The sequence below is a fragment of the Scyliorhinus torazame genome, chromosome 9 (assembly GCF_047496885.1).
Source record: "Scyliorhinus torazame isolate Kashiwa2021f chromosome 9, sScyTor2.1, whole genome shotgun sequence".
Taxonomy (NCBI): Eukaryota; Metazoa; Chordata; class Chondrichthyes; order Carcharhiniformes; family Scyliorhinidae; genus Scyliorhinus; species Scyliorhinus torazame.
In genome coordinates, this window is record NC_092715.1 from 216,127,092 (window position 1) to 216,145,775 (window position 18,684).

The 18,684-nt window shown below is 43.4% G+C and overlaps 1 protein-coding gene across 2 annotated transcripts in view; it reads left to right on the top strand.

Moving 5' to 3' along the window:
• LOC140429746 (uncharacterized) overlaps positions 1 to 18,684 on the top strand; it is a 196,602-nt gene that overhangs the window by 167,773 nt on the left and 10,145 nt on the right. For both annotated transcript variants that reach the window (XM_072517106.1, XM_072517107.1), the window contains exons 12-16: positions 5,573 to 6,743; positions 7,142 to 7,239; positions 8,475 to 8,534; positions 13,068 to 13,163; positions 17,676 to 17,851. In XM_072517106.1, coding sequence (XP_072373207.1) covers positions 5,573 to 6,743; positions 7,142 to 7,239; positions 8,475 to 8,534; positions 13,068 to 13,163; positions 17,676 to 17,851 — 1,601 coding nt within the window. The remainder of the gene's footprint in view (positions 1 to 5,572; positions 6,744 to 7,141; positions 7,240 to 8,474; positions 8,535 to 13,067; positions 13,164 to 17,675; positions 17,852 to 18,684) is intronic.

Consider the following 18,684-nt stretch of genomic DNA (forward strand, 5'->3'; position numbering starts at 1 on the left):
TCCATCCGCGGGAGAAGGCTCTCACTGTCCACCCTATCCAACCCCCTGATCATTTTGTATGCCTCTATTAAGTCTCCTCTTAACCTTCTTCTCTCCAACGAAAGCAACCTCAAGTCCATCAGCCTTTCCTCATAAGATTTTCCCTCCATACCAGGCAACATCCTGGTAAATCTCCTCTGCACCCGCTCCAAAGCCTCCACGTCCTTCCTATAATGCGGTGACCAGAACTGTACGCAATACTCCAAATGCGGCCGTACCAGAGTTCTGTACAGCTGCAACATGACCTCCCGACTCCGGAACTCAATCCCTCTACCAATAAAGGCCAACACTCCATAGGCCTTCTTCACAACCCTATCAACCTGGGTGGCAACTTTCAGGGATCTATGTACATGGACACCTAGATCCCTCTGTTCATCCACACTTTCAAGAACTTTACCATTAGCCAAATATTCCGCATTCCTGTTATTCCTTCCAAAGTGAATCACCTCACACTTCTCTACATTAAACTGCATTTGCCACCTCTCAGCCCAGCTCTGCAGCTTATCTATATCCCTCTGTAACCTGCTACTTCCTTCCACACTATCGACAACACCACCGACTTTAGTATCGTCTGCAAATTTACTCACCCACCCTTCTGCGCCTTCCTCTACGTCATTGATAAAAATGACAAACAGCAACGGCCCCAGAACAGATCCTTGTGGTACTCCACTTGTGACTGTACTCCATTCTGAACATTTCCCATCAACCACCACCCTCTGTCTTCTTCCAGCTAGCCAATTTCTGATCCACATCTCTAAATCACCCTCAATCCCCAGCCTCCGTATTTTTGCAATAGCCTACCGTGGGGAAACTTATCAAACGCTTTGCTGAAATCCATATACACCACATCAACTGCTCTACCCTCGTCTACCTGTTCAGTCACCTTCTCAAAGAACTCAATAAGGTTTGTGAGGCATGACCTACCCTTCACAAAGCCATGCTGACTATCCCTGATCATATTATTCCTATCTAGATGATTATAAATCTTGTCTCTTATAATCCCCTCCAAGACTTTACCCACTACAGACGTGAGGCTCACCGGTCTATAGTTGCCGGGGTTGTCTCTGCTCCCCTTTTTGAACAAAGGGACCACATTTGCTGTCCTCCAGTCCTCTGGCACTATTCCTGTAGCCAATGATGACATAAAAATCAAAGCCAAGGGTCCAGCAATCTCTTCCCTGGCCTCCCAGAGAATCCTAGGATAAAGCCCATCAGGTCCCGGGGACTTATCTATTTTCAGCCTGTCCAGAATTGCCAACACCTCTTCCCTACGTACCTCAATGCCATCTATTCTATTAGCCTGGGGCTCAGCATTCTCCTCCACAACATTATCTTTTTCCTGAGTGAATACTGACGAAAAATATTCATTTAGTATCTCGCCTATCTCTTCAGACTCCACACACAATTTCCCATCCCTGTCCTTGACTGGTCCTACTCTTTCCCTAGTCATTCGCTTATTCCTGACATACCTATAGAAAGCTTTTGGGTTTTCCTTGATCCTTCCTGCCAAATACTTCTCATGTCCCCTCCTTGCTCGTCTTAGCTCTCTCTTTAGATCCTTCCTCGCTACCTTGTAACAATCCATCGCCCCAACCGAAACTTCACACTTCATCTTCACACAGGCCTCCTTCTTCCTCTTAACAAGAGATTCCACTTCCTTGGTAAACCACGGTTCCCTCGCTCGACGCCTTCCTCCCTGTCTGACCGGTACATACTTATCAAGAACACGCAGTAGCTGATCCTTGAACAAGCCCCACTTATCCAGTGTGCCCAACACTTGCAGCCTACTTCTCCACCTTATCCCCCCCAAGTCACGTCTAATGGCATCATAATTGCCCTTCCCCCAGCTATAACTCTTGCCCTGCGGTGTATACTTATCCCTTTCCATCATTAACGTAAACATCACCGAATTGTGGTCACTGTCCCCAAAGTGCTCTCCTACCTCCAAATCCAACACCTGGCCTGGTTCATTACCCAAAACCAAATCCAACGTGGCCTCGCCTCTTGTTGGCCTGTCAACATATTGTTTCAGGAAACCCTCCTGCACACACTGTACAAAAAATGACCCATCTATTGTACTCGAACTATATCTTTTCCAGTCAATATTTGGAAAGTTAAAGTCTCCCATAATAACTACCCTGTTACTTTCGCTCATATCCAGAATCATCTTCGCCATCCTTTCCTCTACATCCCTAGAACTATTAGGAGGCCTATAAAAAACTCCCAACAGGGTCCCCGGGACCTGATGGGATTTATCCTAGGATTCTCTTGAGGCTGTATAAGGCTCTAGGCAGACCCCATTAGAGTATTGTGAGCAATCCTGGTCCCGTATCTAAGGAAGGATGTGCTGGCCTTGGAAAGGGTCCAGAGGAGATTCACAAGAATGCTGGAATGAAGAACCTGTCCTGTGAAAAGCGGTTGAGGACTCTGGGTCTGTATTCGTTGGAGTTTAGGATGAGGAGGGATCTTATTGAAACTTGCAGGATGCTGCGATACCTGGATAGAGTGAACGTGGAGAGGGTGTTTCCACTAATAGCAAAAGCTAGAATCCGAGGGCACAACCTCAGACTACAGGGATGATCCTTTAAAACTGAGATGAGGAGGAATTTCTTCAGCCAGAAGATGAGGAATCTGTGGAAACCTGCTGCAGAAGGCTGTGGAGTCCAAATCAGTGACTTTAAGACAGAGATAGATAAGTTCTTGATTAATAATGGGATCAGGGTTATGGGGAGAAGGCAGGAGATTGGTGATAAGAAAAATATCAACCATGATTGAATGGAGGAGTAGACACGATGGGCCGAGTGGCCTAATTTTGCCCCTATGTCTTATGCAGGTAAGGGTGTTATTGGCCTCTAGGCGATTGAGGGATAGGACGGTAGCATTGTGGATAGCACAATTGCTTCACAGTTCCAGGGTCCCAGGTTTGATTCCAGCTTGGGTCACTGGCTGTGCGGAGTCTGCACATCCTCCCCGTGTGTGCGTGGGTTTCCTCCGGGTGCTCCGGTTTCCTCCCACAGTCCAAAGATGTGCGGGTTAGGTGAATTGGTCATGATAAATTGCCCTTAGTGTCCAAAATTGCCCTTCGTGTTGGGTGGGTTACTGGGTTATGGGGATAGGGTGGAGGTGCTGAACTTGGGGTAGGGTGCTCTTTCCAAGAGCCGGTGCAGACTCGATGGGCCGAATGGCCTCCTTCTGCACTGTAAATTCTATGATAATCTATGATCGATGAATGATGCCGGGGCTCAAGTGGTGACGCATCCAGCATTCTGTCCACCACGGCCTACCTAAATTGGGGGGCAAGTCTTGGCTGGAATGAGTGTGTGCTAAGTGGAGCGCTTATAAGCATCTCCAGCTTGTCAGGCTCTTTAACGCGAGCTATGGTCCAGCAGGGCAGGGAACGCATGCCCATGTGCATTACTTGAATTTTGTCTGAACAGTGCTCCCAGTAGAAACAGATTCCACGTGATACACTCTCCCAAACCCAGCCCATTATATCTAATTGCTGTTCAAATTCTGGCAACGTTATGTCCTTAGGATCAACCTTTATATCCTGTTCTTTAATTAAACTTTTTTACTTCACTGTTAAAACAAATATAGGATTTCAAAAAAAACTATTGATCAAATTATTTAAAAGGAAATCACATTTCACAATCGTGGAATTTCGATTAATTAAACCAAATTTCATCCAGTCACTAAATCAGTGACCCACAAAGGCATTTGCTTGGGCAGTTTATCACGTTTCTAGCATATGTTAGCTTTCTAGTTTAGCATGTCATTGATTTCCCTTTGCATGAAGTATGTGTAACGTATATACTGAAGTGGCACGATTCACATGCACACCAAGGTGGATACAATTAACATCTGTCACTGCAATATTACTGAAGCAGTCAGTGACCGCATGCAGCAAGACCTCGGCAACATTCAGGCTTGGCCTGATTTACGTTGTACCACAGAGTTTCAGCATGCTTCTGACAGGGTTGAGGTCTTTTATTTAAAACAGTCTCAAATAACATCTCTGTCAAGCAAGTATGCCTGGGTCTGCTAATTGTAATTGTCTTCCTCGGGTGAAGCCACATGCAAGGCCCTGGCTCGCAGCAGCCTCATCACATGCCCTGTATGGCACTGTCTCTGCTGATTCCGGCGGCCCTGACTACCACGTGTTATATGCCCACATGCCTGGCAATACTTTTGGAACTCATCCTCAGGGGAGGTGTCCCGCTGGTCTGTAGCAGGACCCAAATACTGAGCCCGATTGCGGAGTTCTACCTTTGATTTCACTTTGGAGGTGGCCTGGCCATTCCGATACTGCCTGGGATATCGCAGAGGTCCGATAGCGTGGTTGGGTAATACTATGGACCCCATAGTCCATGAAACCTTGAAGTTTCTGTACTCCTTCGCATTTTCACAGAACAGTGCTAGCTCAATGGGTTCCACCAACAGCTTCCTTTGCGTGGCCGTGTTGTTGATTCCACACACAAGCCTATCCCTCAACATATCAGATTGAGATGGCCTCAACCCGCAGTGCTTCGTCAGCCGCCTCAGGCAGGTCAAAAAATCAGTCACTGTCTCACCCAGAGTATGTACAACCATGTTGAACCGGTAACATTGCATAATAACCAATGGCTTTGGGTCATAATGGTTAGACACCAGTGCAATCAAGTCCTCAAATAACTTTGAATCCGAAGCAGCCGTGTCTGTAAGCCTCTTTATAATACCAAAGGTCAGGGCCCCTCGAGCAGTTAGGAGGATTAACCTATTCCGTCTTCTTCAAAAATACCTTTGGCCTGGAAAATGGAATTCATCCGCTCTGCATATTGAGCCCAATCTTCCAGGCCTACGTCAAGAGGCCTCCAAAAAGCAGCATTTTTGAAAACCAGTTCCTAATGCTGCTGCACGACAGTCTTCCGAAGCGGCTGGGGGCGCCCTGAAGTAGAGTCCGGAGTTTCCTTTTTCCTTGTCGCCAGTTTAATGGGCAGGAAGCCAGTGGTAATGACAAAGGGATTTATTTCTCAGAATATAAATCTGCCCATGGCAGTAACTATTTACATTTCACGGTTCTTGTTGGGACAACCAACGTGCTCGGGCCGGCTTTTAGGCTTGATCTTCTAAGCCCCAGCTGAGTGGGCCTGATTCACCTGAGGAAGGAGCTGTGCTCCGAAAGCTAGTAATTTCAAACAAACCTGTTGGACTTTAACCTGGTGTGTAAGACTTCTTACTTTGAGAAAGGACAATGTGTTTTGGGGCAATATTTATTCTTCAGCCATCATTTAAACAAGTTATCTGGTCATGATAGAATGGCAGAGAAGACTTGATTGGCTGAATGGCCTAATTCTGCTCCTATATCTTATGAACTTATTATCTCATTGCTGCTATTTGTGGGACCTTGGAAAGAACAAATTGGGTACTGTGTTTACCTACATTACAGTAATGACTTTATTAAAAGTATTTTATGGCATGTAAAGTATTTTGGGAAAGCTATTTTTAAATACAAATTCTTTTCAACATTGCTTTGAATACTGCCTTTTTATTTCAGTGAAAAAGAAAGAAATGTCAGTGAAGAAAACTCTGCTGAAGAAACCCTATTCTAAGAAAAATCTCCCTTATCAGTTTGATGAGACTCTTCCTCAAGATAATATTGAGGGTGTGTATACAAGAAGCCAACGTCCTTCCCGACCGCCATCAAAGTGGTGGGTTGTGGAGCCTGATGACAATCGTGCACAAATGACATTAAAGGCAGATTATTTGACTGAACTGGATGACAGTTTACAAGAGCAGACCGCAAAGCCTTTCAAATCACAAATGAAGAAGGATTTGAAAATAAGATCATTACCTGCACGAGCAAAGACCTCGAGGAGTGAAATACAGAGTTCAGAGAAGCAACATTTTGAGGAGGATGTTTCTGAAAATGATTCTTCAAGTAGCTCAGCACATACCTGGTCAAAACCGAAAGGGCAGCAAGGGACAGCTAATCAACATGGCAACTTGGGTAGACCATCACCTTGCCAGTCAAAAGCCACAGGCCAGCGGGGAAAAACTAATCAATGGAATGATGATTTTGATGATGTATTATTCAAGGAGCAAAGCAGAGAACAAAAATATTCTGCACAACCTAGACCGAAAAAACGATTGTTTTCTGAGGTTGAAGAAGAAAAGGGCTTTGACTCGCCGCTACCCAAAAAACAAAACCCAACACCGAAGCTGAAGGTTCACAATTTTGACATGCAAGAGCAAAATAAAATGCAAGAGGAGGAGGAATACAGTCCACTTTCAAGACCTGCATATGTTTGTAAAACTGCAAGGCAACCTAATGACTATATTGCTTCACCATCCAAGTCCTCATCACAAAAACTGTGTCGAGAATCTTTAGCATCCGTTTCTGCAGCTTCTGTTGGCAAAAAGACTCCACAAAGACCTACAACTGTCCAAATGTCTTCAGAAATTAAAAAGCAGTTTGCAACTGGCACCAAGAAATTCTTCATAAAATCTATTGAACATGGTGCAAACACCCAGGCATCCCCAGGTAGTTCAAATCAGGCTGTAATGGGACCTAGAAATTATACGACTGTGAAGTACCGAGCTGAAACTGTTCCCTCTGAATACTTTGAACAGCCAACAGACATAAGTGAGGAAGATGACAAACCAAGAGCCAGCACTTCTGTGCAAAGCAAGAGAACTTTAAAGCGAGGAGTTCCCCAGGATAATTTGTAAGTAGATAAACTTGTTCCGAGACTTGGGTATTGTAATTGATGCTCTTAAATTGGAACCTTCAATCATTCTGGGTGTGGGAATTATCTAGCCATTAACCAGCAATGGAAATATTTTGAGAGATGGTGAATAATATACAGTGCTTCTGTATGTGATAAATATGTTACTGGTTTAAAGAGGTGAGTGATGGTTATGCAACAGGAGGTTTGTTTTCTGTAAAGAATTCATATAATACGAACCCCTATAATGTAGACCAATCGACAGTTTTAAGATAGGCACACAGGTAGAAGAATGCATGTGTTAATTAATATGACAATGTACAAACATTTGCACTCTGCATAATTTCCAATTCAAGTATTTCAGCAGGAATAAGTTTAAGGATGCTTTTTATTTTTAGATCGGTTTTTAATAGCAGTGGGCCAGGACCATGTGCAAATTATGAAGAGCCTTCTGATGCAGATGGCGTTGGATACTTGTATCATGGAGAAACGATGGGTATGAGTAAATACATGCTGCAGATATGTTTAAGATGTGTTTTATTTGAAACTTTAAAATTCCAAAGAAATTCACGTCATTGTTATAATTTTGGTTAAATGATTGTTATCTTTTCTAACCCTCTGCGATCTTGTCAAAAGGTTTTGTGTGTTGGTGGTCAGCCTTTTTGGGTGGCATGGGAAAGAGGGATAGGAGCATCGCAGCTAAAACCTGACTGTCTGAATCTGTTTTTTACTCCAGTGCCTTTTCCAGCAGGAATCACTGAGATAACTATGATGAGTGGAAATCGCATCAGATTTCTTTTTCCTCTCGGGCTGGAGAAGTAGAGGCTATTGCAATGATCCCTACTACCACCCTGACAGATAAATAACTGAATCAAACATGGGATCCACTGATCTGTATAGCCCAACTCTATTTAATCCTTTTGGCTGCTTATTACAAAGTTTATTTTTTCTTCGTTGTCAACGGCAGGTTTCTTGTCTAATATATTATCACATCTCCATGTTGTCCTCTGCTGCCTATGTCAAGTGGGGATGTGGTTCTGCTGAGCTCTTCCACTTTTGATCAGTGGCAGCTTCCAGTTTTAAAAGTTGATTGCAACTGATTTTTTTCCTATTGCTTGAAGGACTAATTGCCTTCCAAACCTTCCACAACTTTCAGAAATGTGATCTTCGAAAGAAGGTCTTTAATAGTGCCTTCATGAAAAAGTTAAATCCCAGATTCCTTCTCTAAATTTGTGGCCAGGATGGACAAGAAGTGTACTTGAAATCACTGGGGCTGGTTTAGCACAGTGGCCTAAATGGTTGGCTTGTAGTGCAGAACAATGCCAGCAGCGCGGGTTCAATTCCCGTACCGGCCTCCCTGAACAGGCGCCGGAATGTGATGACTTGGGGCTTTTCACAGTAACTACATCGAAGCCTACTTGTGACAAGCGATTATTCTATTATTAGATCCAATGTGCCTATCAAAATAAAATTTGTCTTCTGGTGTATTTAGACTATTACACCATGATCTAGACAGCCTCGGCAGGTTGAACAACAGAAAGGTAGGAAGAAATTCCCTTCTGTCAATCATTGACTTAGTTGTTGGTCACTCGTTCTGGAGGAAACTCCAATAGGGAACTTTATCGCTAGTAGGACCCTGTCATAGATTTTTTATCGGGAGTTGAATTACTTTGAAACAATATAGAACACTACATCTGCAATACCATTTACACGCTTCTTTCTTTCTTTCAGACTTTGGTGATGCCAATGAGGATGACAGATCTTTAAAAGACACTGCCAATGAGGAAAATGGTCAGTTCAGAACAGGTCTATAGTTCATACGCAGTTTAAAAAATGCAATTATCAGTCTGACTCTTGCTTCGAAGTTGGAAGCCTGTGGGTGTCTGCGCACTCAAGGATTTGACCATATAATCTCAGCAGATGCAAGTGCAAAACTGAGAAAGTGCTGCATTTTTCAAAGTATTTAATTTTCTTATTGATGAGTCAGTTTACTTGTTTCTTATTATTTAGGTGAATGTTGAAAGATCACATGGCACCATTGAAAAGGGAGCAGAGACCTTTCTAGGTTTCTGGCAAATATCCCCTCCATTAGTACTACAAAAACGGATGAATTGGTCATTTATCACCTTGCTGTTTTTGAGACCTTGTCTGTGAAATAGTAGCTATATTTTGCTGCATAAAAATCATTTTAAAGCAAATTATTATCTATCTGAGAAGCACTAATCTCTCTAGCCTGACTGGTCATTCAGTAAGATTGTGGCTGACCCCTGATATAGCTCTACAATACACATTTTTGCTCCACATCTCTTTATTACCTTTGATTAGCACAAATCAATCAGCCTCTTTTAATTTAACAATGTTTCCCAATTGTGGGTTGCCGCCCCCACAGTTGGGTCCCAAGATGAGCTCTGAAGCAGCAATGGCTGTTTATGAAATTTGGACTGGTTTCTGAACTCTGCACGATCCCTTTAAATCCTTTTCTTTAGTTTGTTGCCATGGCCTAGTGGACTGCTTGCTGAGGCCCAATTGCTACTGCAATAAGCCCATGAGTAGGTAGGTGGCTGGGTGAAGGGAGGGGAAGATGGAGAAGTGAAGAATGGGGAAATGGGACACAATAAACACCTACGCCCCACCCCTGCTGAACAACAAGAGTACAGCCCTAGTTTGTTGCATCTTTTTTCAGAATTCAATTTTTGCAGCCCAGGTATCATCAAGTAATTTTAATTTGTACAGTCTAGGCCACTATATATCTGTCAAGCATGGCTTCTACCCCCTTGGATTCTAAATGTATAAGTCTCTTTGGACTTCCATTGTTTCTGACATTTCATCATTTAGAAAGTACCATGATCTATCTTTTAGCTTTTTGTCCCATTAATTTCCCCAGTACTTTCTTTATACTAATAATAGTTACTTTATGTCTGTACATTGTTATGGGCCAGGGCTTAGAAACTCCAAGTGTATTATGAAGCTCACCTGACCGATAACTTTTATGTTGAATTTGGCTAAGATGAGCATAAGAGCCTTCACTTCAGGCGCGATTTATCAGACTTCCTAGGCGCTTTTATCAAAATAAAGTTTATTATAAGAATATAGTTAACATACAGAAAACACAGCAAGAATTTGTTATCAATTACAAACATAAAAAAATACACAACAGCTACAGTAACCTATGTATATAACTCTTAATGAATCCCCCTTAGCTCCTTTCCCTGAGATTCTGGTCCAGTTTCCAACCAGCAGATTCAAAACTCCTTCAGGAAAGCAACTCTATCTTTAAGGTTACCACGGTCGTTTGTCACACCCAATGTGCTTTCAGTTCACTGCAACAGCTTTCAAATAAAACAGGGAAACTTTCCGCAGCTTAACACAGTGCTTTCCAACACTGCTTCTTCTGCAGTCCAATCGAGCAAACTGAAAATGAAACCAAAAAACTAAACCCCCTCTCACCTAACAGCCACAGCCCAGCTCCACCCACAAATGACCTCACTGAAGCCGTGCTACAAGCCATGTGATAAAACAAAAGCTTTCTTAAAGGGACGCACACCTGACAATATTGTGCCTTACATAATGAATACAGATACAAGAACTTCCAGAGGCGGTCATGGTGTGAGTGGTCGCACATTTGGTGACTCCCGCTCGTGGTGGAATTTTCGGATTTCTTCCCTCGGCAACAGGTGGATTTATTGATTTTGAAAGGTGCAGAGGGGTGGAAGGAGAGAGTGTCCCACCGGTGGATTGATTTGTGGACCAGAACTGGCCTAAAAAGAAAAGAACAGTTGGAGATAGCTGGAGTTGTGCCTGCGACACAGGAAAAGATGGCGGAGGGTCAGGGATCGGCCATGCCGGCTCAATGGTCGACGGAGCAGCTGGTGAGCTTCCTGAACGAGACGTTCACCCAGCAGAGGAAGGAGAATTTGGAGGATCTGGCTAGGGTGGACCCGATACAGTCGGGGATTGACCGCCTGGAGACGAGGCTGGAGGCCCAGAGCCAGGCGATCCGGAACGTGAGGAGCAGCTTGCCTCGATAGCAGTGGAGATGGGGTTGATGTAGTTGCATCAGAGGCGGCTGCAGGAGAAAGTAGAGGACCTGAAGAATCTGTCTCGCAGGCAAAATCTGAGGAGTAGATCCTGAACTGGGCCAGGCAGACGAGGTGCTGTACCTGGAAGGCCAATGAGCTGCGTGTGTACCAGGTCCTGGTTTCGGAGTTGGCTTCAACAATGTGAAATTGGCCCTCTTTGAGAAGGGGGCAAATTTGGCATGCTATACCCGGCGCGCCTGTGGGTGGCCTATAAGAGACGGAAGCTGTACTTGGTCATGCCGGAGGAGGCGATGGAATTTGTCAGGGACAATGAACTGGCAGGAGATGGAGGACACTGAACTTTTGAGGAAATGTTTGCTTTCTACTCCTTTGGGTTTGTTTTTGTATTGTGTTTGGGACCATTGCTCTGTTTATTCTTGGTGGGGATGGTGGGTTGCTCTTTTCTTTGTGTTGGATGGGTTTTGTTACGTTTGTACCGGAATAATGTTTGAGCGGGAGGGGGGGTCCAAGTCAGGATGGTGTATGGCTTGGAGCAGAACCCGCAGCTGTTCACATGCACCTCCAGCCCTTGACCTAGATGGTAAACACCCATGTGTTTGGAAGGTGATGTCGAAGGAACCTTGGTGAGTTGCTGAAGTACAGCTTTTAAGTGGTACATCTTGCTGCCACTGTGTTGGTGGTGGAGTGAGTGAATGTTTAAGGTGGTGTTTGGGGTGCCAATCAAGCAAGGATGCTTGTTTGAGTCACAGTCGTCCACATAAGTGGAGAGTAATCCATCACACGTCTTGACTTGACCTTTGTGTCTTGTAGATGGTAGACAAGCTTTAGGTAGTCAGTGTGGCTCGCTGCACAGTTCCTTCTTCAGTTATAGTTGGTTAGCAATTTTGGCAAAAAGCTTTAAAGTTTACATGACTGAAGGATGGTCATTGCAAACTGGGTACAATCTCTTGGGGTCTGACTTTGAGCCAACTCACTCAGAAAGCCCATTCTCCTTGTGCAAGCCCATCTCCCTATTTCTGGCCTCATCATCTACATCTTGTACTTGACTTGTGTATGTAAGAGTGGGAAATGAGTTGATTGTTGAGCTAACTTACCAGGTGATGATGCCTTGGTCTGAGTGAAGATCTCCAACATATCATCTTCTATTTTGAGGAGGGGCAATTAACACCCCCCCCACCACCACCACCACCACCACCTCCAGACAAAATAAAATTGACATAAGACCGGGTAGGCTTTACATATCTTATGGCGTTGGATGATAAATATTCAGCGTTGATTAGGAGGTGCCATATTTAATGCTGGTGAAGCGGTATGTACTTATTCTGCATACTGCAGATAGTCTTTTATTAATGTTCAATTCTGCTCATCGTATTGAGCAACCTTTTCAATTAATTCCTTCATTTTTTTATGTCGGTGCTATTTTTTCCCGAAATAGGTTCAGAACTTGGATTGCATCAACCAAAATTTGTTGACAACTTTGCTTTCTGAATGTTTTCAATTATGAATTGACCAAATCCTGAAATTGTATAGAAATTAGAATATGGAAACAGGTTGTTGGGTTACACTGTTTTATATTAGTGTTTAGCCTTCAATGAACTGTATTCCTAATCCCATGTGCTTGCAGTGTTCCTAGCCCAGAGAACCCTGCTTTACGTTAGAATTTACTGATCAGATACTGATTATAATCTTCATTAGTGTCACAAATAGGCTTTCATTAACACTGCAATGAAGTTACTGTGAAAATCCCCTAGTCACCACACTACGGCACCTGGTTCGGGTACACTGAGGGAGGATTCAGAATGTCCAATTCATCTAACAAGCACATCTTTTGAGACTTGTGGGAGGAAACCGGAGCACCCGGAGGAAACCCACGCAGGCATGGGGAGAACGTGCAGAGACAGTGACCCAAGCCCTGAATCGAACTCGGGTCCATGGAGCTGTGAAGCAACAGTGCTAACCACTGCTACCGATTAACTTGATTGAATGCTCTGAATGATTCATGCATTAAAAATTGTACTTTGGCTGACAAGTGCTCAAAAACGGACAAAGCTGGCAGCTTAAAACTAGGGTGTTCTGCTTTACCCAGCTCATCTGTGGCACATAAAGTACATCTTCATATTGTGAACAGTGTCTGCCTTTATGTAGTTGCGGGTTAATTCTGGCATTTAATCAATAATTGCTAGTTTTAATAGTGTATTAAATATAGTAAAAATATTACGTATAATCATGATGACAGGAAAATTCACATACTTCCTATAACAAATTGATTTTATTATTTGAACAGATAACTATGAGAAGGAGCCATCTGAAGTAGCTACACAAGGAAGTTCAAAATCTACCCGTGTTTGGAGTGTAAAGGAAAGCAGTGAAGTATTTATAGGTTTGTGTCATCACAAAATGATTGCAAAGTTTTAGTTCTAGTTTGCCGAGTCAAAAATGTATTTCATTTTGCAGTAAAACAGAAAATGATGCAAATATTTGGCAGATCAGGTTACATTTGTGGAAAGAAGCAAAGTTAATGTTTCAAGTGACCCTTCATCAGAACATCAATTCTCTTTCTCTCCACAGATGCTGCCTGATCTGTGAGTATTTCCAGTATGTTCTGTTTTTTTATTTTTTATTTCTGCACTGTTTTTCTTTTGTTCTTCATTGTACACGTAATCGTATTTTGAGTCACAGAAATTTGACCTGTGATGGCTAATGAAGTTTCTACGGCCTCCTTAATCAAATTGCGGGCAGATCTGAAAAACGGGGACAAGTTTTTTTACCAAGTTTCCACTTATCTAGTTTTTTAATTCATATTGCTACATAAAATGAATAACATAATTGGAATAATAGGATATCACTGGGCCCATGTGTTCTTCACTTAACCCTGACTTTGTTCTCGATAATTTATGTTGGGGCACAAGGATAAAGTTAATATTGATTAAATTACTTACTGGAGGAGCCATTTTCCTCAATTTTAGTCAAAATACAATTTTCTTGCTACTCTGTATCCTTTTTAATATATTGCCTTCTAAACGCTACTTAATTAGCTGGTTGAAGTTGTGCACTCTATCTTATTGTAATGCTTTGCATGGAGCTATTATTTTCAGGTTAAATAATAATCTATTAGTGTCACAAGTAGGCTTACATTAATTAACACTGCAATGAAGTTACTGTGAAAATTCCCAGTCGCCAGACTCTGTCGCCTGTTCGGGTGCACTGAGGGAGAATTCAGAATGTCCTATTCACCTAACAAGCATGTCTTTTGGGACTTGTGGGAGGAAACCGGAGCACCCGGGAGGAAGCCCGTGCAGACACTGGGAGAACGTGCAGACTCCGCACAGTGAGCCAAGCCTGGAATCGAACTTGGGTCCCTGTCGCTATGAAGCAACAGTGCTAACCCCACTGCTTCCCAGTCATTTGTTTTTCAAATACACAAAATATATCATCAGCAAACTTTAATATTTTCTCCATTTTCTTACCAAATTTATGAATATGGAAAATGAGAGAGATTCCAATAAAATCTAAGAGGCATATCATTTGCTGAATGTTACCAATTGGAAAGAAGCTCTTTATTTGCACTCCTATTTGCCATTCTTCAGCAATCCCTGTTATCACATAAACTTCAGTGTTAGCAGCCTTGATCTTTTCAACAAGTTTGTTTTACAGGACACATTACCAAGTCCATTTATGCCATACCATTTACAAATTTTGTTCCTTTCCCTGGAATAACCTATATGTTATTTCATAATAATTTGTTTAACTATTTTTTGCTTTGGGTGGCTTGAAACTACCTTGTATGCAGTTATTTTTGAATGTGTGGAACTCTGGCAGCCAGTCATTTGAAACAATTCTTGGTGGCGAGGATTTTGGTAATGCCTGCTTAGTGCTGCTGTTCATCTCCAACCTCTCTAACTCTTCACAATGTAGACCCTTCTGGGCCTGGAGATGTACAAGCTTAAAGTTCCATTAACTATTTGAAATAGTTTATTTCTAATACATCAAAGGCTGGATTTTTCAGTCCGCCCGCCACGTGTTTCTCGGTGATGCGTAAATCGTTGGCAGCAGGATTCTATTCTCCTGCCACTTGTCAGTGGTATTTCCCATTTAAGTCAGCCACACTGTTGGGAAACCCACAGGCAGGGTTGCCCTGACGGTGGGAAAAGTGAATCCCAAAGGCTGGGGGGGAGGGGGAGAATATTTTGTCTCATTTAGGAAGTCAGATTCTGGTGTTGGAGCGCATGTTGTTGTCTTGTTCAAGATAGTTGATTTGACTCATGCATTGTTTTGGTCAATTTGTTTTTCTTTCATTAAGATTTTTCATCTTATTTTGGCTTTGACTTTGCCAGTTATAGGGTGAACCTGATAAAGCATAAAAAGAGTGCAAGTAGAAAGAAATGGTTGATTTTTAAATTAATAAATTAAAATGTGGCAGCACGGTGGCACAGTGGTTAGCACTGGTGTCTCCCAGCGCCACGGTCCCAGGTTCGATCCCGGCTCATGGCCACTGTCCATGTGGCGTTTGCGCATTACAAAGAACAAGGAAATGTACAGCACAGGAACAGGCCCTCCAAGCCCGTGCCGACCATGCTGCCCGACTAAACTACAATCTTCTACACTTCCTGGGTCCGTATCCCTCTATTCCCATCCTATTCATGTATTTGTCAAGATGCCCCTTAAATGTCACTATCGTCCCTGCTTCCACCACCTCCTCCGGTAGCAAGTTCCAGGCACCCACTACCCTCTGCGTAAAAAACTTGCCTCGTACATCTACTCTAAACCTTGCCCCTCTCACCTTAAACCTATGCCCCCTAGTAATTGACCCCTCTACCCCGGGGAAAAGCCTCTGACTATCCACTCTGTCTATGCCCCTCATAATTTTGTAGACCTCTATCAGGTCGCCCCTCAACCTCCTTCGTTCCAGTGAGAACAAACCGAGTTTATTCAACCGCTCCTCATAGCTAATGCCCTCCATACCAGGCAACATTCTGGTAAATCTCTTCTGCACCCTCTCTAAAGCCTCCACATCCTTCTGGTAGTGTGGCGACCAGAATTGAACACTATACTCCAAGTGTGGCCTAACTAAGGTTCTATACAGCTGCAACATGACTTGCCAATTCTTATACTCAATGCCCCGGCCAATGAAGGCAAGCATGCCGTATGCCTTCTTGACTACCTTCTCCACCTGTGTCGCCCCTTTCAGTGACCTGTGGACCTGTACTCCTAGATCTCTTTGACTTTCAATACTCTTGAGGGTTCTACCATTCACTGTATATTCCCTACCTGCATTAGACCTTGCAAAATGCATTACCTCACATTTGTCCGGATTAAACTCCATCTGCCATCTCTCCGCCCAAGTCTCCAAACAATCTAAATCCTGCTGTATCCTCTGACAGTCCTCATCGCTATCCGCAATTCCACCAACCTTTGTGTCGTCTGCAAACTTACTAATCAGACCAGTTACATTTTCCTCCAAATCACTTATATATACTACAAACAGCAAAGGTCCCAGCACTGATCCCTGTGGAACACCACTGGTCACAGCCCTCCAATTAGAAAAGCATCCTTCCATTGCTACTCTCTGCCTTCCATGACCTAGCCAGTTCTGTATCCACCTTGCCAGCTCACCCCTGATCCCGTGTGTCTTCACCTTTTGTACTAGTCAACCTTGTCAAAGGCCTTACTGAAGTCCATATAGACAACGTCCACTGCCCTACCTGCATCAATCATCTTAGTGACCTCCTCGAAAAACTCTATCAAGTTAGTGAGACACGACCTCCCCTTCACAAAACCATGCTGCCTCTCACTAATACGTCCGTTTGCTTCCAAATGGGAGTAGATCCTGTCTCGAAGAATTCTCTCCAGTAATTTCCCTACCACTGAAGTAAGGCTCACCGGCCTGTAGTTCCCTGGATTATCCTTGCTACCCTTCTTAAACAGAGGAACAACATTGGCTATTCTCCAGTCCTCCAGGACATCCCCTGAAGACAGTGAGGATCCAAAGATTTCTGTCAAGGCCTCAGCAATTTCCTCTCCAGCCTCCTTCAGTATTCTGGGGTAGATCCCATCAGGCCCTGGGGACTTATCTACCTTAATATTTTTTAAGACACCCAACACCTCGTCTTTTTGGATCTCAATGTGACCCAGGCTATCTACACGCCCTTCTCCAGACTCAACATCTACCAATTTCTTCTCTTTGGTGAATACTGATGCAAAGTATTCATTTAGTACCTCGCCCATTTCCTCTGGCTCCACACATAGATTCCCTTGCCTATCCTTCAGTGGGCCAACCCTTTCCCTGGCTACCCTCTTGCTTTTTATGTACGTGTAAAAAGCCTTGGGATTTTCCTTCACCCTATTTGCCAATGACTTTTCGTGACCCCTTTTAGCCCTCCTGACTCCTTGCTTAAGTTCCTTTCTACTTTACTTATATTCCACACAGGCTTCGTCTGTTCCCAGCCTTTTAGCCCTGACAAATGCCTCCTTTTTCTTTTTGACGAGGCCTACAATATCTCTCGTTATCCAAGGTTCCCGAAAATTGCCGTATTTATCCTTCTTCCTGACAGGAACATGCCGGTCCTGAATTCCTTTCAACTGACACTTGAAAGCCTCCCACATGTCAGATGTTGATTTGCCCTCAAACATCCGCCCCCAATCTATGTGTTTGCGTGGGTTCCACCCTCAAGTGTGAAGGTAGGTGGATTGGCTACATTAAATAGCCCCTTAATTCAAAAAAATGAATTGGGCACTCTGCATTTTAAAAAAAAAGTTAATTAATTAATTAAAATGTACAACAAATGGATTTGGGCAAGGATAGGGTGCCAGTGTTTCTTGTGCCCAATAGTGGCTATTTTTAATTTGGTGTCTATGCAATATACATCTACTAATACTTATTTTTCACTTTCAGACTGCGTTAAAACTTCAGATATGTGTGACTTCTCCTATCCCTTAAAGACAGAGTACGAGGATAACAGGTCAATTGGCATCTGCAAGAGCTTAAATTGGCAGACATTTTCTTGTGGCAAACTGGTTTTGGGACCATATAAAGAAAAGGGTTGTCAGATGGTTTATAAAGACACCGTGGTAAGTATGTTTTCCTATATATTGAATTATTCTTCATAAAGTATTTGTGGTGTTATATTTTAAAGACCATTATTACATTTTTATTAATTTTAACAATCAATAAGAATAAACACCTCCTCCACAATAGTCCTCAATACCGGGGCCCCTCAAGGCTGCGTACTTAGCCCCCTACTATACTCCCTGTACACACACGACTGCGTGGCAAAATTTGGTTCCAACTCCACCTACAAGTTTGCTGACGGTATGACCATAGTGGGCCGGACCTCGAATAACGACAAGTCAGAATACTGGAGGGAGATAGAGAACCTGGTGGTGTGGTGCAATGGTGCAGCGACAACAATCTATCCCTCAATGCCAGCAAAACTAAAGAGCTGCTCATTGACATCAGGAAGCAAAGTACTGTACACACCCCTGTCAGCATCAATGGGGCTGAGGTGGAGATGGTTAGCAGTTTCAAATTCCTAGGGGTACACATCTCCAAAAATCATCTGTCTTGGTCTACCCACGTTGCCGCTACCACCAAGAAAGCACAACAGCACCTGTACTTCCTCAGGAAAGTAAGGGAATTCGGCATGTCCACATTAATTCTTACTGACTTTTACAGATACACCATAGAAAGCATCCTATCTGGCTTCATCACAGACTGGTATGGCAACTGCTCGGCCCAAGACCGCAAGAAACTTCAGAGAGTCATGAACACAGCCCAGTTCATCACACAAACCTGCCTCCCATCCATTGACTCCATCTACACCTCCCGCTGCCTTGGGAAAGGGGGCAGCATAATCAAAGACCCCTCCCACCCGGCTTACTCACTCTTCCAACTTCTTCCATCG